Below are 16,709 nucleotides of genomic sequence, written 5' to 3' on the forward strand. Positions count from 1 at the left end.
TTATGGTTGAAAATATATAAAAATTTAATATTTTTTAATGCTAATTTTAACGTTAATTATCCGAGTCATGATTATGTAAAAGCAAAATTTATCTAAAATTAATCGATAGATAAAGCTTTATTACTCGCGATTCTTAAAAATCTTTTGTCTCATCCCGGTTATAATGCATAGATTTACTTCTCTATTAGTTTTGTTCGTAGTTCGATATTTTCGTTAAAAACAAAAAAATATGTAGTTTTAATTTTCTACAAGAAAGGGATTATTGTCGGGTACATCGAACATTGAATATTCTGCATATAAAAAAATGAAACAATCGAAATTAGCCGTTTCGAGAGCCCATTTTTTACCACCATTCATTCGTAATATTCGACGCAATGCGCCGCATGCTTTTCAACCTGCTTCCTTGTATGTGTCCCGTTTTTACCTTTGATCACGCACATGCGTGATCATGAAGGACCTACATATATATATATATATATATAGAGTGAAAGATGTATGTATATGTATAATATACGTATGTATACGAAATACATCTAGACAATGTATAATATTTTATTTCTTTTTTTCTAAATATTTCGATCTTATTTTGATCTTTGTATATTCACTTTCGTGATTTGTCTACTTAATAGCTTATCGATACTTTCTTACGATACTTTCATTTCGTTATCACTTTCTTACGAATACTTTCATACGTTTCAAGTTATAAGCTGCTACGTGAATGTTTCCAGACTTGTCTCGGATATTAAGAAAATTCGCGCCAGATAATCAATTTAGAATCCAATTTCTGTAATCATGCGAACTCGTCAATTTTTACGATCGTCCTCCCCCTCCCCCCTCCCCCCCCCCCTTTTGCTATCTTTCAAATAATTCGCACTTTGTGTTTCTGGCGAATATTAATGGAAAATTAAGTAATAGTTCCACTTTCCCCTTGCGGTTTTTCGCGCTTTTTATGCTTACCAACTTCGCACACGCAATATCCATACATCATAAATATCCTGAGTGAATATCTCTGAATCTTTGTCAGTATGTTGCTGTTATTTGTTCGTATAAACATTTTTTTTTTTTTTTTTTTTTTTTTTTTAATTTTATCTAACTCACAGTCAATATATGTCCGAGAATTAAGAAGTATCCGAAAAATTGGATACTGTAACTCGAATATTCAAGTGAATAGATAATTTCTCCGAATATTTATGCTGTATAGATTTCCATTATTTTATTCCAAATTTAATTGTACTATATCCAAGTGTGCGTAAGATCTCGCGCGTCTTTGCGTATAATTTTAATTTCGACAAACGATTTACACGCCGTTTATTATATCGATTTCATAAACTTTCTCTCTTCTTTATTGCTATATTTCTTTGCGTAAGTAACTTAATTGTAAATCACGAAAAAATTCGAGAGAAGAGGGGAAGAAATACCTAAAAGTTTCAGCGATTGAGCTATGTCGCGCGCACCGAGATCTCTCGTGATTGCTATTTCTTTTTTCTTTTTTTTTCCCCAAACCTTGCCATTAATTATTGTCCATAGAGAAAATTATTGTCCGCAACGGTTTGAATTATTGTCGATTTTGGGACATATCTCGTCGCTAATATAAGCAGCATCTTTGCTATTAATACTTTTTATAAAAAGGACATTCGCAAATACAATATTTTGCGGATATCATATATCTTAATCTTCCTATAAATTAGGGCAATGTTTTCTTCCACTTAATATCCCATGAAAAAATTTATGTATTCCCCGCGTTTTGAGTTATTGCATTGCAACTTGCAAAGCCTGACTTGATAACTCGCTTCAGATTTTTCCAAAAAATATAAATACGGCTACTTGTACATTGCATAAGATACATTTTCAAAAATTCTGTCTGATCAGTCGTTTCTCGTTTACTTTTATTTTAAAGGAAGCATGCAAAGGTCGACGAATTAAAAATATAAAATCCTTCCTATAATAGAAGCTTCAACTAGAGAAACATCTTTAGATTCAGTTTTAGGCATAGCGAGTGACTTATTGTCGTTTTCGAAATGATAAAGTACTCCAAATTGACTATCTTATTTATCGTAAAACGCTGTAAAAAATATTGCACATCTCCAATAAAGTTTATATAAATAGCGATCGTTTGATCATCTATCGATGAATCTCGTTAATTTTACGACGTAGTCGAGATAAAATTCCTCTGGTGTCGTTACGAGTCATTCGCGTGGCCATTCATAGCATCATTCTCTGTACTCTTAGATATTACGCTCAACAGAAAAATTCGCGGATATTTTTAGCGAGAAACTTAGAAATGTGCATTTTAACATTTAACTAGCTGCACCCTGCAATTCGTAGAATCATCAAACCATTGAAACTTTATTTATATATACGGTCCTCAGACATACTGCGAGATTTGTTAAACAATTCATAATTTATATCAAACGGCAGTTCTAATTAAAATTAAATTACATTTAATAAATATATCTCACACATTTTCTTCGAATTATTATCATAATTACTAAACAGGACAAGAGACCCCTATGTTGTTATATAATATTTTAAATTCATGATTAAGCTTCTGTTTTATTTTCCTTGACAAGAAAAACAAGATGGTTACGACGACTTTTTTCTCTCGAGGGAAACAAGATTACGAATTTATGATCTTTGTAGACTTTACTTCTGCGAGTTTTGATATAATATAAAGACGCAGTATGTCCGAGCGGGATTGGCGGATTGACGGCTAATTGTAACGAATGATCTACAACCTCGGGAAAACGCAGTCTACTCTTCTCGTATCTGATTGCACTATCCGGAGGCTGACCATTCTCAATTCCATTGCTGATTATGCACGACGTCGTGCGCATAGTTGTCCGTTGCTGGCGGCTGCACGAGAGACGCGCTAACGTCGCTGGCGAACGGATTTGTCGAATGGAACGGATTGTTGCTGTTGGTCTCCGTCGAACCGTAGCTTATCACGGGAGCTTTATTGTCTTGTTGCGCGTATAAATGATTCTCAGGCGCCGGTTGCTCGTAAGTGTTCCAGTTGTCGGCGACTCCGTCCTGGGACGGTTGTTTCTGGAAAGACGGAGATAATTTTTTGATCCCGTATTCGCGAAATAGATACTCTTATTTTGAAAAAAGATAAAAAAATCTTGAATCTCTTTAAAAGAAAAGATTAATTAAAAATTTTGACGTTTCTTTAAAAATTATTTGCTGATTTTAATAAGCGATCTAAATGATTACGTTCTTTAATGACACGCGATATCTTCTGGAGATAATTGTTAACGCACTTACTATAAATTCAGATTGCATGGTTTTCGGCGGTGGTGGCACAGGCGGTTTCGTCTGTCCGAACTCGTCCATCGGATTCCAAGCTTTTTGCTCCTCTAATGTGGGATCGGCCCAGGGTTGTAACTCGCCGGAGCAGAAAATCGCATAAAACGTCACACCGAAGATGTGAACGCACGCTGCTATGATGAAAACGTTTCGCCAACTGTGCGCATCCTGCGCAGAATTTTTTTTTTATTTATTTTTTATTTTTTTCCCCTTGTAATCAATCGTTCCTTCTTCATTTTCGAAATTTAAATTTATGTTATTTAAGCGCAACCCGATATTTCCTTAATTTTAAATTCACTTTTTGATACATATCTGCCAGAAAATAAATATACAATTGAAAATTTTGTTTCTTTCCTGTACCTTTTTCTCCGTGATGTTATCCACGAAGAAAGGAACCAAGAGACCAGCGATGGTACCAATCCCGTTGGACATACCCATCAGGATGCTGGCGTATCTAGGCGCGATGTCCAAATGATTGACATTGAAACCGGAAATGGCGAAGCCGCTGCACGCGACGCCGATCGCGAGGGCAACCGTAGCCGCGGTTCCATTCTTGGACGTTGTCGCGTGTGCTACCACCAAGAAGAAAAGCGCTTCCATACCGAAACCACCGCAATTGAAAACTTTCCTGACATTCGTCGTCGACATGATGCCGCGTTTACGGAGATGATCCGCCAACAAACCGCCGCATGGTACGATCATCGTCATCAATAGATGCGGAAGCGAACCGATGACTCCAGTCTGTCGTAAAACGATTAAAGGCGAAAAATTTTATTTTTATTTAAATTTTAAAATATTATTATTTTATTAAAATTTTATTTAAAAATTATTATACGTATTCGAGAATTTATTATACAAATACGTATGTATATTATGATGCTGACCTCGACGAGCGGCATTTGGAAGGACTCGTGCATGAAACGCGGTTGAAAGAGCACCAGCAAATAGAAGTTCCACGATCTGCAGAAATTGGCAACGATGATGGCGTATACGGGCATGGAGGTGAGAAATTTTCGCCAAGGCGTTGTCGCTAAGGTAGGTACGGGCACGGCCATCTGCGATTGTCCTTGACCAAGCGAATCCTCGATGTAGCGTAACTCACGGGCCGAGATGCACGGATGTTTAGACGGCTTCTCGAACGCCAGCCACAACCAGAAACCGTACCAAATCAGACCGCAGACGCCTACAATTCATCGGGCGAAACGAAAAATTTTGTATTTTTCACCAACTGTGAAAATAAATGCGAGGATGTGAGAACGATGCGCGCCCTTACCGTAAAAGTAAAACGACGCCGTCCAGCCGAACCAGGCACTCAGGTATCCGGAAAGCGGCATACCTATCACCATCGCGGCGTACGATCCGCAAAACGCTAACGTGGCCAGACGCGATCTCTCCAGAGGCGGCGCCCAGTATTTCCAAATACCGTGGCACGCCGGATACGTAACGCCCTGCGAAGAATAAAAATACGATCGTTACTGCGTATGATTGAGGAATCGCGAGAGAATTTAAAGATTTATAATGCTTATAATTTATAATTTTATAATTTGTTTTTTATCATAATTTTATTAATTTGCTGTCTAATTTAACTAAATGCAACGTTATTGAATCACATGTTATTAAATTTTATCGATACTAGAAAATTTTTCTTAATCATCGTTGCCTCAGTCATGATTGCTAAGATAATCAATCGCGTAAAGCAGACTTTCCACGCGAAAACAAAATATTTCTTAAACGGTAGAGCATATTCTTATTATCACGTTTTATCAATTTTTCAAATCTCGATTTTTTAAATATTCACCTCCACCAGTCCTTTCATTACTTGCACGATCATGTCGACGATAGGATCCACCTTTAACGCGCCGGGTACCAGCAGATTCAAGAAGGAAGATATCGCGATAGCGGCGCCGAATATCTTATTCGCGGGATATAACGAAGCGACGAAGCCACCGGGTACCTGGGTTACCAGGTAACCCCAGAAGAAGGACGAATCAAGGGCGCTTTCTATGCCTATTGTCCAATTGAATTTGACACTGCTGTTCTCGCCCTCCGTGCTGTTCTTCATCACCAATTTGGCCATCCCCATATTACATCTCATACCGAACGAAATAACGAATCCTGAAAACAAGATTAATTAAGGTAAAGTAAGATATTTTAGAAATAAGCTTTTCGTTAGAAATGTAAAAAGGATCGAAAATATTTTACCGTCTTACATATATTCTCGATAACGTTTTATATATTTTTTTAAATTCTTAGTTTATCGCGTGAGAAGAGATTGAGATTTTTTTTATATGACGAAAAAGACGATTTAATTAATGACGAATTGTTTTGTTTATTGTTGATTCTTACCTACGCAAGCCAGCATCGCGATAGTGTACCTCTTGGAAAGGCACGGGCATTCCGGCATGCAATATGTATCGATATGACGTAACGGTGGTCTCTCCGGTTCCGGAAGTGACTCGAACGAGGCATGTCTACTATATTCCCTCTCATCCTCGAACGCCCTATTGTCCTTGCTACCCTCGTGCGGGCCTTCGAACTCCTCGTAACCGGCCTTGTTTCTTCTCAGTCTAAAGAGTCAAGAATTCTTTCAAAAGAGATTACCTTTTTTGTCGCATTCGACATTTTTAATAACTTTTATCGTTTTCGAAACGATTTGTTTTCATAATAAAAAATTGCATTCACGGCACAATATAAAAGATGTAATTAAAAGAATATTATATATAAATTAAAAATAATTGTCCAAAACGATAATTTTTCGCGATAATTATTTCTATATTATGTCAAAGCATAAAATTTTAATTTATTATAATTCTAAATACAAATATATGTGTATATATAATATGTTACCCGGATAATTTCTGCGACGCTTTCGTCTTGAAGGAGTCAAAGGCTACGAGACCCGCCGCTGCGAATCCGGACATTTTCCAATTATTGGGGTTGCTCTGGGATTTCGTACGATTGCGATGTTAATCGGCAGCCCCTACAGAATACACAGTATAACCAGAAAAAAGTTCTCTCCTATATAGTTTTATAAAAAATTCAATAATATACGCAACTACTGTAACTTTGCACAAACTAAATATATTAAATAATTCAAGTATATATTGGAACATTGTGTGGATATCGCACAAATTTGAAAAGAAATTTCTCAAAATGATATCAAGATTAAAAATTTTACAAACATATAATCCGGCAAAGTGTGAGACGCGTCAAAAATAGCTTCCGCCTCGCTACCGTATCTCGGTCATCCACAGCTCCTTTCGGAGAAGAAAGTCTGCTATATATATATATATATATATATATATATATATATATATATATATATATATAGAGAGAGAGAGAGAGAAAGAGAGAGAGAGAGAGAGAGAGAGAGAGAGAGAGAGTATCTCTACATAGAACGGCACACAGCGAGGGGAACTCTCGGGTAGGACTGTTTATTTGGAGTGGCAGTCTCTCCACCCCTAATCCCCGAACTCTCGAGGGAGCATCTTCGGAGGGTAGAAAACTGTGAGAAGAAACGTTTCGTCGGCCGTACACCGAGATCATATTTTTCACTTAGAGTCCGAGATATACACGGCGGTTAAAGTGTAAAATCTTAATCAAATCTGTCCTTAATCAAGACGTACTAGCGCGTTGAAGAAAGATACAATAATAAATGCAAATTTTGACGACTTCTTCGAGCTATGAAATCAAATAAGATAATCTAGGTTGAAATTGCAAAAGTGCACAACAATGTAAGTGCTAAAAGCAATTCATGCACTTCATATTTTCTTTCCAACGTGCAAAACTATCTCGATTACAATTAGTATTTTGTTACACATTTCTTTCTTTTTTTTCTTTTTTTCTTTTTATATCTTTAACTTTGACATATGTATTCTTCTATTTTTCTCGGCGATGCATATCCAAAAATAGCTATTTTTTGTATCTATCATTGTTGTGCGCTTCCAATTTACAATTGCAATAGTTTCGTTGTATCATCGTCATCCTTGCACGACGGAGCCTGCAAAAATCGTTACGAGGGTGCTGCGCCGATCGTAAAGAGGCGCATCGGAGGACAATGGCTCTCGGGATATTAAAACGGCACGTGACAGACAAGAGACGCAAAATGCACAGTGCGTGTTAACGAATCGGGGTGGAAAATGACAAGTATGGATACGCTGACTCAACTTAATGGACATTGAGCGACATTCGACAAACGACGTTTTCATACTCTGAGTCGCGACTTTGCATTTCCCGTTAACAGTAGCAAATTTTCAGGAGACGAATTTGAATGATATTCAAATATTAGACGCACTGCGTTTAAAGAACAGAATCGAGATGTAATTTTTTTGACAATTATGAAATGTCACGTATAAGAAAGTTAGCAGAAAATATTGCTCTTTTTTTGAGATTCTCCATAAAAGAGTCGATATACTTTTTTCGAATATCAAGAAAGTAATAAAATACTCAGAATTCCGGCATTGTGGGATAGAGATAAAGCTAATTTTCATGAATAGATGATAAATAGTATTAATAGAAGTAGGATTCTCTCTATTCGGAGAGGATCTCGATTAAAGCAGAAACTCCAATTTACAGCTAATCAGGGGAAGAATGGCGCAAACGAGCTGACTGAAACATCTCGCAGCCTCGGGCAACCTCGTGTAATTCAAGTCGAAATGTAAGGGATGCAATGAACGTTAATATACTCGCAATCATTCATTCGCACGATATCACGTATCTAAAAATTACACAATCGACGTCACTGAAATGTTTCGTCAGATTCTCTAGCAATTCTACGCTTTCCACATCACAAAACACACATCAGATATGAATCACTCTCGAAAAGCGAATACGAATAAGATCACTACTCCTCGCGATCTATCTCGCTGAATTTCTTGGATAAAAAGTTTTTACTTAAAATAAACATGTTAAGAAGGAACCCTTCGATTATGCCATCAGGGAAAAAGGTACGAATATGATATAAATAATTTTATTATCACTTTTTTTTTAAATTCCATTTGATTCCAGAATCACAGAATCTTTCTCGAGATTCTTGCTCAAATTAAAATGGATGGACTGAAAAAAACCGAATAAAACAATTTAAACATCTTCAGTTCTTTCAGAATTTAAATAAAATTATCATTACTTTGCGATTTTCACTCGTACCGAATTCTCAAGATCACTTTCGAATGTTTCTCACCATAGGAGAGAGAAATAATATTAACAACACTTAGATAGAGGTTTCTCGTTCCATCTCTCTCGAAAGATCATGTACGTTCCCCATTTTGCTCGCAAGCAAAATGGAATCGGCACTCGGAATTTTTTTTTTTTTTTAATGTTTGAAGAGAATAATCGAGAAAGCCGGGAAAATGCGATGAGAGAATTCGCGGCACACTCACCAATAATTAAGTCCAGACGCGATTACGAACGGATTGGGTGACAGTAGCGCGGGGTACGCGACGGAGAACGTCGTCGACGTCGCCTGACGTCGTCGTCGTCGTCGTCGTCGTCGTCGTCGTCGTCGTCGTCGTCGTCGACGTCGTCGTCGTCGTCGTCGTCGCCGCCGCCGTCGCCGCCGCCGTCGACGGTGGTGGCGGCGACGGCGTCGGCGTCGGCGTCGCTGGCAACGAAGTTGACTTTCACATCACGGCGTCAGCGCATCCCGGAGCGACGATGCGATTGGATCGCAGGGTGCGACGCATCTATATCACTGGCCAATTGCCGACATTTACAACCCCCTTTAGATTGACCCCAGGCGGGGCTTCCCGGCTGCACCCCCGGGGCCAAAAGTTTTGCAACAACAAAACGGCACCGGAAATAAGCGATCGTAACGGCGTTAAGGTATTAAAACAGGATAACACGCGCGTACGTTACTTTAAGTCTCAGTGCTCAAACCTTCTTCCCCCGAGAGACTTGATAATCGAACGGGGCTATTAGAGGGGGTTGGATTTGGTTTCTAATTTGTAAAGGGGATGAGAACGGAGTGTCATATTTGCACACTTTGCCTAAAAGCTTGAGACATGCCTGTGATTGTAAGACAAAAGGTCATAAAGATTAATATAATTTAACATTAATTAAAAAATTAATATTCTAAAAAAATACCCAATTTTAATTTCGATTTTAAATTCTACAACCAATGTGTAATCGACTTTTTATAATTAAATTCTCGAATTATAAGCGATTAAACGTATGTGGAGATTTTTCAGTAAACTGAAGTTTTTTCAGTTATAATTACATGATATATTTTTTATAAAAGAGTTTGGTGTGTCAAATTTTTAAAACTGGAATTGCTACGGCATCCGTCATTATTCCAATCATTTCATATCATTCAATATTGTCGTACAATAAAGTCGCGAAATTAAAAAGAAGAAAGCAACTATATTAGCGATACAAATTTCCTGTTAGATTCAATAATTAAATCTTATTGTTAAATAGATTATCAACTCTAAACAGGTGTAAATATCTGTCATTAAAGCAAATATCAATGATTCTGTTATATCGTAGATTTTAATTATTTTATTCCATCCGATTGTACGAATTGAAAAGATGCTAAAAATTCAGAAATGACCGTATCGATAGTAGAGAATTCTCCCCCAAACTCCGTAGCAGACTTGCATTGTTACAAACAGAGAGGAATCGGCGGGAGGGGGGAGGGGGGAGGGGGGAGGGGGGAGGGGAGATAGACACTCTTTCCGGTGGTTGCCAGGAAATATCGATCTGTCCGGAGGGACGGGATGCTGTATTCTCAATGGCTGGTATAATACTTTATCTTCTCTTTCGGCGTCGCGGTGCGTCCTAAATAACTCGGATTTCACTATCATCCTGAAGTGCCAACGAACGCCTCTGCGGGAATACAGATTAATTCATAAAGCAGAATTGATTTGTCAAGGAGCTTGTAGCGCTTGAACAATTCTAACGGGGAACAAAACGAATATTTTCTTTCGCCTCTTTTAAAAAAATGTTCCGAGGACTTGAATTTTATTTGCAATGTTCGCGCTTTCTAGCCAGGAGGATTTCGCTTAATTTGATTTCCGGTTTAAAATCTTGAGGGGTTCGAAACGATGATATAACTTTTCTTCATTTCGAGACCTTGAACAATATTTCGTCATCTCGGTCAAGTTCGAAATATTGCGCCATATAGAAACAATATAATAAAATCGGCGCCAAATCCACAGACACTTTCTCCCGTGTAATCTTCACAGATTTATCTTTTGTAAAAGTAAAAAAAATGATAAGAGAATAAATGTAACATATTTAAAGAATATTTAAGAGAAATGTTACTATTATTATTTTCTCTATCTCTATAAAAAGATAGATCCATGGAAAAATATATTGAGCAAGATTTCTAGACAATTCTCTCTAGCATCGATTATAAAACGCTATTAATGTCTCGAGAATGTTTTATTACGCGATGTATTAACAATATTATTTCACAGCATTGCGCGTCGACACGAAATCATCGCTTCGATCAAACTTTTTCGTAGATCGCAACCGGGCACTCGACATCGTGTCGACTTTGTAAAAATCGTCGTTGGATTGAAGCGTCTTTATCAACGCTCGTTTGACACTCCTGCAGAGTTGGACGTATCGCAACAAGTGTAACTTGAAGTCCAAATCGAGATCATCCGCGTAATCGTTGCAGATGTCGGTTAAAATCCCGAAGACGCGTTTCTTACGTAGACGATCATAGTCGGAACGATCTGCGTCCTTCTGCCAATTCTTGCCCGAAGATGCAAATCCCCTCGTGTTTCTCGCCCTCGATCTGCCAGATCGAGATTGCTTACGCTCGTTTCTAACTCTCCCTTGCCGAGTGTACGACAATGACTCTCCGAAAGATTCGTTGCTAGAATATTTAATCGGTACTTCTCTCTGCGTCCTTTCACGTCGTTCGCATGCACGTCGCGCCTTCTTCCATCGATCTTGATTACGTATCCCTTCATAGACACGTTTATCGTCACGTGTGTCTTTTCGCTGTTTGCACGTGTAACGTTCGCGATTTTTCGAATTGTTTCCGGATATTTTTGCTGCTCGCGATGAAATTATTATACTTGTCCCATAATTTTTAAAGTCGCAAGAATTTCGGCTTTTTACGATATTTCGCTCGATCTTTTCCTTTTTGTTGCATCGATCGCTTCTGCTCAATACATATCTTTCCATATCCTCGACTATTGTAGGAGTCAACGAATCGTCGTAAGTAGTTTTGATCGAGCGAAAAGTTGACAAAGTCTCACTGCCACCGATCAATCGATCGCGAAACTTTATCTCACCTTTGCTCGCTTGTTTACATCGATTTCTGCGGATTGACAGAATCACGTTCGAAGACTCACACGATGAAAGAGTACAGCTGTGTCCGCAGCAATTACAAATTGAGCACGAAGTAATGCTGTAACCCTGCAAAAGATAAATGGAACAAAAATTTTGAATCATTAATTTTTTTCCCTAAGAAGTATATATATATACCTGTCTGACGCATCTTCCGCTTGTCATCCCTCTCGTAGTATCTTCGGACGATTGTTCGTTCTTCCAAAAGCTTCTCGATGCATTCGTCGTTTTGTTTCCATCGTTGAATAATATTTTTCTTAGTTTCGCGTGAATCAGACGCTTTATTCTACCGACAGACCTGTCGACGGACTCGCGAAATTTCGTCATCACGAGTATCGCTTGCGGTCGTACTTTGGCAGAATCATAATCATTATCTTTACGTGATGCTGTTCCATACTTGATCGTAGTGAAAGAAGTTACGCTGCGAAAATCATTCGATGAGCTTACGCAAAATTTTGAAAGTCTTGCGGATTTGTGAGATTTTTCAAATTCTTCTCGCCTGTCGCTCGCGGTAAATTTACTCGTCGAGCGAGAGCTGTGCGACGTATTGGATGTTCCGCGAAGATATTCTTCCGTAGAAATATCGAGAGATTTTCCCGATGGTTTAATAAAATCTCTTGTTTTGTCGAAAACTCTTTTATTGCGAAGAATCTCATGTCCTTTCCTCGGAACGATCAGAGCGGAAGGATTCACCACGCGGATCTCGTCACGTGTCTTCGTAGATGTGCTTCCATCGTCACCGGATGCCAACCGAATTACGGCTCGAGGATAACTCACGTTCACACTTATGCCTTTCGATGACACTCGTAATCTGGGCGTTTGAACGGAAACCGCCAACGAGTCCTTGTTCTCGGATGATACCTTCGGCTTGAAACAATACGCGCTCCAAGATTTCGTCGCATCAAGATCATCTTGAGATGAAATATTATCGACGACCCTGATGTCTATAAAATCGTCTTCACGACTCGAGGAACAGCTCGAGTCGTATCCAATTTCTGTCTTCACCGAATTTAACGAGCCATCGTCCTCCGATCGTTTATCGATTGCTTTGATATCATTGTCCAAGAAACGATTGCAATTCAATTCCACCAATTGTTTGTCGCGCTCGGAATTTTGTACGAATGACACGATACTACACGTATTAATGTCGCAATCTTCGTCTCTCAAATTTGATTTTTCATCCGGCGAACGAGAACGATCGTGTTGCGAGAAATTGTCCGAATCTTTGTTGCTACGAATACTCTTCGTCTCGTGGTTCGTTTCGATGAGATTTTCAGACGATAAGCACACGCGACTCACGCCGTCGATCAATCTCGTAATTGTAATTGAATTCTCCGCATCCTTTTCACGATCGATTTCTATCGAATCCGAGATATTCCGACACTTTCTATTTATTTCCTCCGAGTTATCAACGTGCGATCTTACATCACATATTTCTTCGGCAATGTTTTCGCGAGATTTGTTACAGCAGAAGGTCGTAAGATCTCGAACACGCTTGGGAACACATTCCGTAATCGTGCATGTAATTGCTTCTTTATTTTCCTTTTCAGTCTCGTATCGTGACATATTTATTGTGTCATTTACGTTTCGATCCGATGAACAGCATGTGTCATTCAACTCTTGACTTTCTTCATCGATACGCGCGAGTGTATCAATATCGTCATCGTTGCATCGTTTACAACACTTTGATTCTTTTGCATCCGTATTCAATTTTGATTTGCGAGTCGAGATGGCCGAATTCCGTAGAATCGTACGTCTACGAACATTCTGACATATCGGTATCCTGGCGACGAATAAGCATTTATTGACGTTACCGCTTTTCAATCTGAAGCGTATATATCCGGGATATATCTCACAATTCAGATACAACGTCCTCGTGAACTTGACGTCTAATTTACCGAGAATATCGTTGAGACACGAGCAGACGTTGTACACGCTGATTAGAAATTTTCGCTTCATCACTATAAAGCAAGATTCGGTCAAAGACGGATCGGCCTCGAAGATTCGCCCGATCAAATCGCTCGGCTTGCAAGGTAAGGCCAAGTGAGTGACGATAAATCCGGAAAGTGTCGGGCAGCTGTAATCCTCTGGATACATCTTACGGACGATCATCTTTAATCTCTTATCTAAGCTCCGTATCTTCGCGGATTCGGCATTGCAAGGTTCCTCGTTGACAGATTCGACCATCTTATCATCATTTTGCGATATCGTTGCATTGCGTATAAAATCGTCTCCTGTTTGCCATCGATGAAAATCATGATTCGCGTCGACGATCTGCCGATACGTCGTCGGTTGACAATCCGATGTCGTCGGTTGCTCGATGTTTTTCTCACGATAAGGATTGGGCGTCGCTAATTCGATAGCTTTTATACATCTGGCCGGCCTTTTCGCATCGCAGGACGATATCGTCACGTCGCTCGAATTCGCGTTACAATCCATCGCGGTATCGGGATTCCTATGTAAATGAAGCTCGACGTAATTTCTTTTTTTTTTTTTTTTTTTTTTTTTTTGGCATGATAATAAGCGAAGAATAATATTTCGAACGCTCGTTTCATTTTGACGTAGGCAAATAACTTTTCAATTAAATTAGAATTTTATTATAAAGACTAATGCAAATAGTCAGGACAGCCGTGTCGACAGATGCACGTGATTTTTTTAAATTATAGCGATTCACACATACGTGATGTAATCGTGGCCCGCTCGATAATACTTCTTCTCGTTGACAAAGTTCCATACGTTCAGACTTCGCAAGATATTGTCCTCGATTCCTAGCGCGTCAAGTTCGCGGCAAATTTTATTCAATCTATAATGCAGAGTAATAGAATCCAGGAAGCTGGTAACCAGGTTGTCTTTCACTACGCGTTTGACGGTACTTCTTATCGCTTCTTCCATCGTCCCGATATCGTATTCGGCCGCTTTAATTAAAGGATCTCTCCAAGTGGTTATCGCATCGACGAATTTCTTGAAATATGGAAATTGCATTGCCCATCGAGAATCCCTCCTGTACACGAACTCTTCTAACAAGGAATGGATTCTGTATTCCAGACTGGGTACGAAGAGCTCTCGAATCTTGTCGAGATAAGGTCCGTATGTTTCTAAATCGAATGCCGCGCTTCGACTTGTATATTCGCATAAATTTATCTAAAATATAAGCGAGACGTGAGAGAAAAGTTTTATATTTAAGAATTATATTTTCCTTCTGTGATGATTTTAATTTTTATTACAGCAAAAGAGCACTATATTTTACGATTTAACGCGAAAAAGATAAAATACTAAATTTTATGTCTCATCATATATTTATTGTTTAATTATTTAATTTAAGTAATTGAATTGATTATATAAACAATATTTTATTACCGATAATGTTTGTTCGTTCCTAAATGATACATATAATTGGTCGTCTGTCATGATAAGAGATTAAAATTTTGCACACGATTATAATATATATATTAAAATTTTATAACAATTTTCTATACATATATATATATATATCTTAAACAGTCTCTGGATATTGCCTATACAATAGGCATTCTAAATAATGAACAACAAATATATGTACAACCTCTAGAAATGTCACTAGCAATTCCTTCTTGTGATATCTTGAAGATAGGTTTGATAAAAAATTATGTCAGCTGATTGAATTCCTTTCCTATATTCACGGTTTTATATATCCGTTTGTATGGATATAACATATTTTTTTTTTTCGTGCAATAAACAAGACATTTCGTATTTCTAATATCGTATAATAATGTCCTCAATACGCGCGCTGGACTCTTATATCATTTTTAAGACCGGCTGACGCAATTATACGAGACAATTTGCCCTGTATATTCCCTTCAGTTAAACTGCTTAACTTCGTTATTACCGCACGACTCGCTAAATATGCTAATATGCTTGCTATTAGAAACGGCACACAGTATATATGTATTAAAACCCTTAAAATAGAAGAAAGAAAATATATATATATACAAAGCGAAAAAAAATTGCACCGAGTCAACTTTTAGTAAAGTTAATGTAAATCTTACGAACAAATCTACAATTTGGGTGGCTCTAAAAATCAAAGATTAAAAAATTTGATTTTTTTTTTTTTATAATAAAATAACGACAATATATATATATATATTTTTTATTTTTTTAAATAAAATGAGCTTTATATTATCCCTCTACGATAAAAAGGCAATCTGTACTTTCTCTCTCTCTCTCTCTCTCCCTCCCTTTCTCTCGCAAGCCGCGCATTCGACATCCCATATTATCCGCGATAAGAGTACGCGATGCGCGACGCGCGTTGATATCGGTGGCACCCCCGCGCGCGCCGGGGTGACCAGCAGCGAAATATACAAAGGCTCCCTCGGGGAGCCAAGATGGGGGGAAGGGAGATGGAAATCTCGAGGAGGCGAAGGGCGCGCGACAGAGAGAGGAACGTCCGAAAATTCTGCGATATGGTGCGAGACAGCCGTAACCCATTCACATAGCGGCCCCCGGGCGGGGAGATCAATACTCGTGACGGCGAGAGAGCGTAACAACCCTACGCAGAGCCGACCACGCACGCGGCATACCGCTTTTCTTCCCCCACAGTCCCCTTCCCACAATCGCGCCGACAGAGAAATTCCGAGATGTCCCGACGCCAGAGGAACATCCTTTCTAGAATCGCGATTCGCTGCACGATATTAAGAATACTTTGTGTGGGATCGACTTTTTATCTATTCGTATATGCGATAGTAAAAAGAGAGGTAATAATAAAGTAACTTGCATGATTATTAACGCAATTGACTGTTTGTAGAGCAATTAATTGTTTGCAGGTAAATCCTTCATCTTTGACTATGCAATCAAGAATTTCATTAAATGATGACAATTGTCTCTGAATATGCAATTGCTGCAAGAGCTATTCTCGAATCGCAGAGATGTACAGAATTGCGTCAACAGAATTGCAGCTATCGCGCGCAAATGTCACCGCATGGTAGTAAATAAATCCGGAAATCTCTAAATAAAGAACATCGGAACATATCGTCGACCGGATACGTCGATAGTAGGTTCCATCATCGATCCTTCCGTACATTAAGCATGAAATATCGTGCCTACGATAAGCACGATCGGTTGGTTTT

General features: G+C 38.6%; 2 protein-coding genes across 3 annotated transcripts; both read right to left on the reverse strand.

Moving 5' to 3' along the window:
• Positions 1-1,069: 1,069 nt before the first annotated feature.
• On the reverse strand, positions 1,070-8,847 carry Vglut (Vesicular glutamate transporter). 2 transcript variants are annotated; one of them, XM_070298766.1, is made up of 9 exons: positions 8,685-8,847; positions 6,154-6,286; positions 5,653-5,873; positions 5,105-5,421; positions 4,580-4,754; positions 4,191-4,489; positions 3,667-4,047; positions 3,265-3,474; positions 1,070-3,045 (listed from the first exon to the last, which is right to left on the reverse strand). In XM_070298766.1, the coding sequence occupies exons 2-9, from the start codon at positions 6,225-6,227 to the stop codon at positions 2,797-2,799; spliced, it is 1,926 nt and encodes a 641-aa protein (XP_070154867.1). In that variant the 5' UTR covers positions 6,228-6,286; positions 8,685-8,847; the 3' UTR covers positions 1,070-2,796. The 2 variants fall into 2 exon arrangements, with proteins under 2 accessions (XP_070154867.1, XP_070154868.1); XM_070298767.1 differs by lacking the exon at positions 8,685-8,847 and having other exon boundaries at positions 6,154-6,459.
• Positions 8,848-10,710: 1,863 nt separating this feature from the next.
• Positions 10,711-14,760, reverse strand: LOC138934900 (uncharacterized; the record flags this gene model as incomplete). The annotated part of the gene is given in 3 exon segments (XM_070299049.1): positions 10,711-11,676; positions 11,746-14,062; positions 14,288-14,760. Coding segments are annotated over 3 exon segments (3,756 nt in total), but the record flags the coding sequence as incomplete, so codon positions are not given.
• Positions 14,761-16,709: the final 1,949 nt, after the last annotated feature.

Source organism: Polyergus mexicanus, unplaced genomic scaffold (genome assembly GCF_030449975.1).
Source record: "Polyergus mexicanus isolate NDT 795.1 unplaced genomic scaffold, iyPolMexi1.0 SCAF_7, whole genome shotgun sequence".
NCBI classification, from domain to species: domain Eukaryota; kingdom Metazoa; phylum Arthropoda; class Insecta; order Hymenoptera; family Formicidae; genus Polyergus; species Polyergus mexicanus.

Bases quoted from the DNA above. Each gene is read 5' to 3' on its own strand.
- Vglut (XM_070298766.1), bottom strand. From the start codon at position 6,227: ATGTCCGGATTCGCAGCGGCGGGTCTCGTAGCCTTTGACTCCTTCAAG. The intron at 5,422-5,652 runs GTAAGAATCAAC...TCTTGTTTTCAG, and splicing joins CGCGATGCTGGCTTGCGTAG to GATTCGTTATTTCGTTCGGT. The intron at 4,490-4,579 runs GTAAGGGCGCGC...GATGAATTGTAG, and splicing joins GGCGTCGTTTTACTTTTACG to GCGTCTGCGGTCTGATTTGG.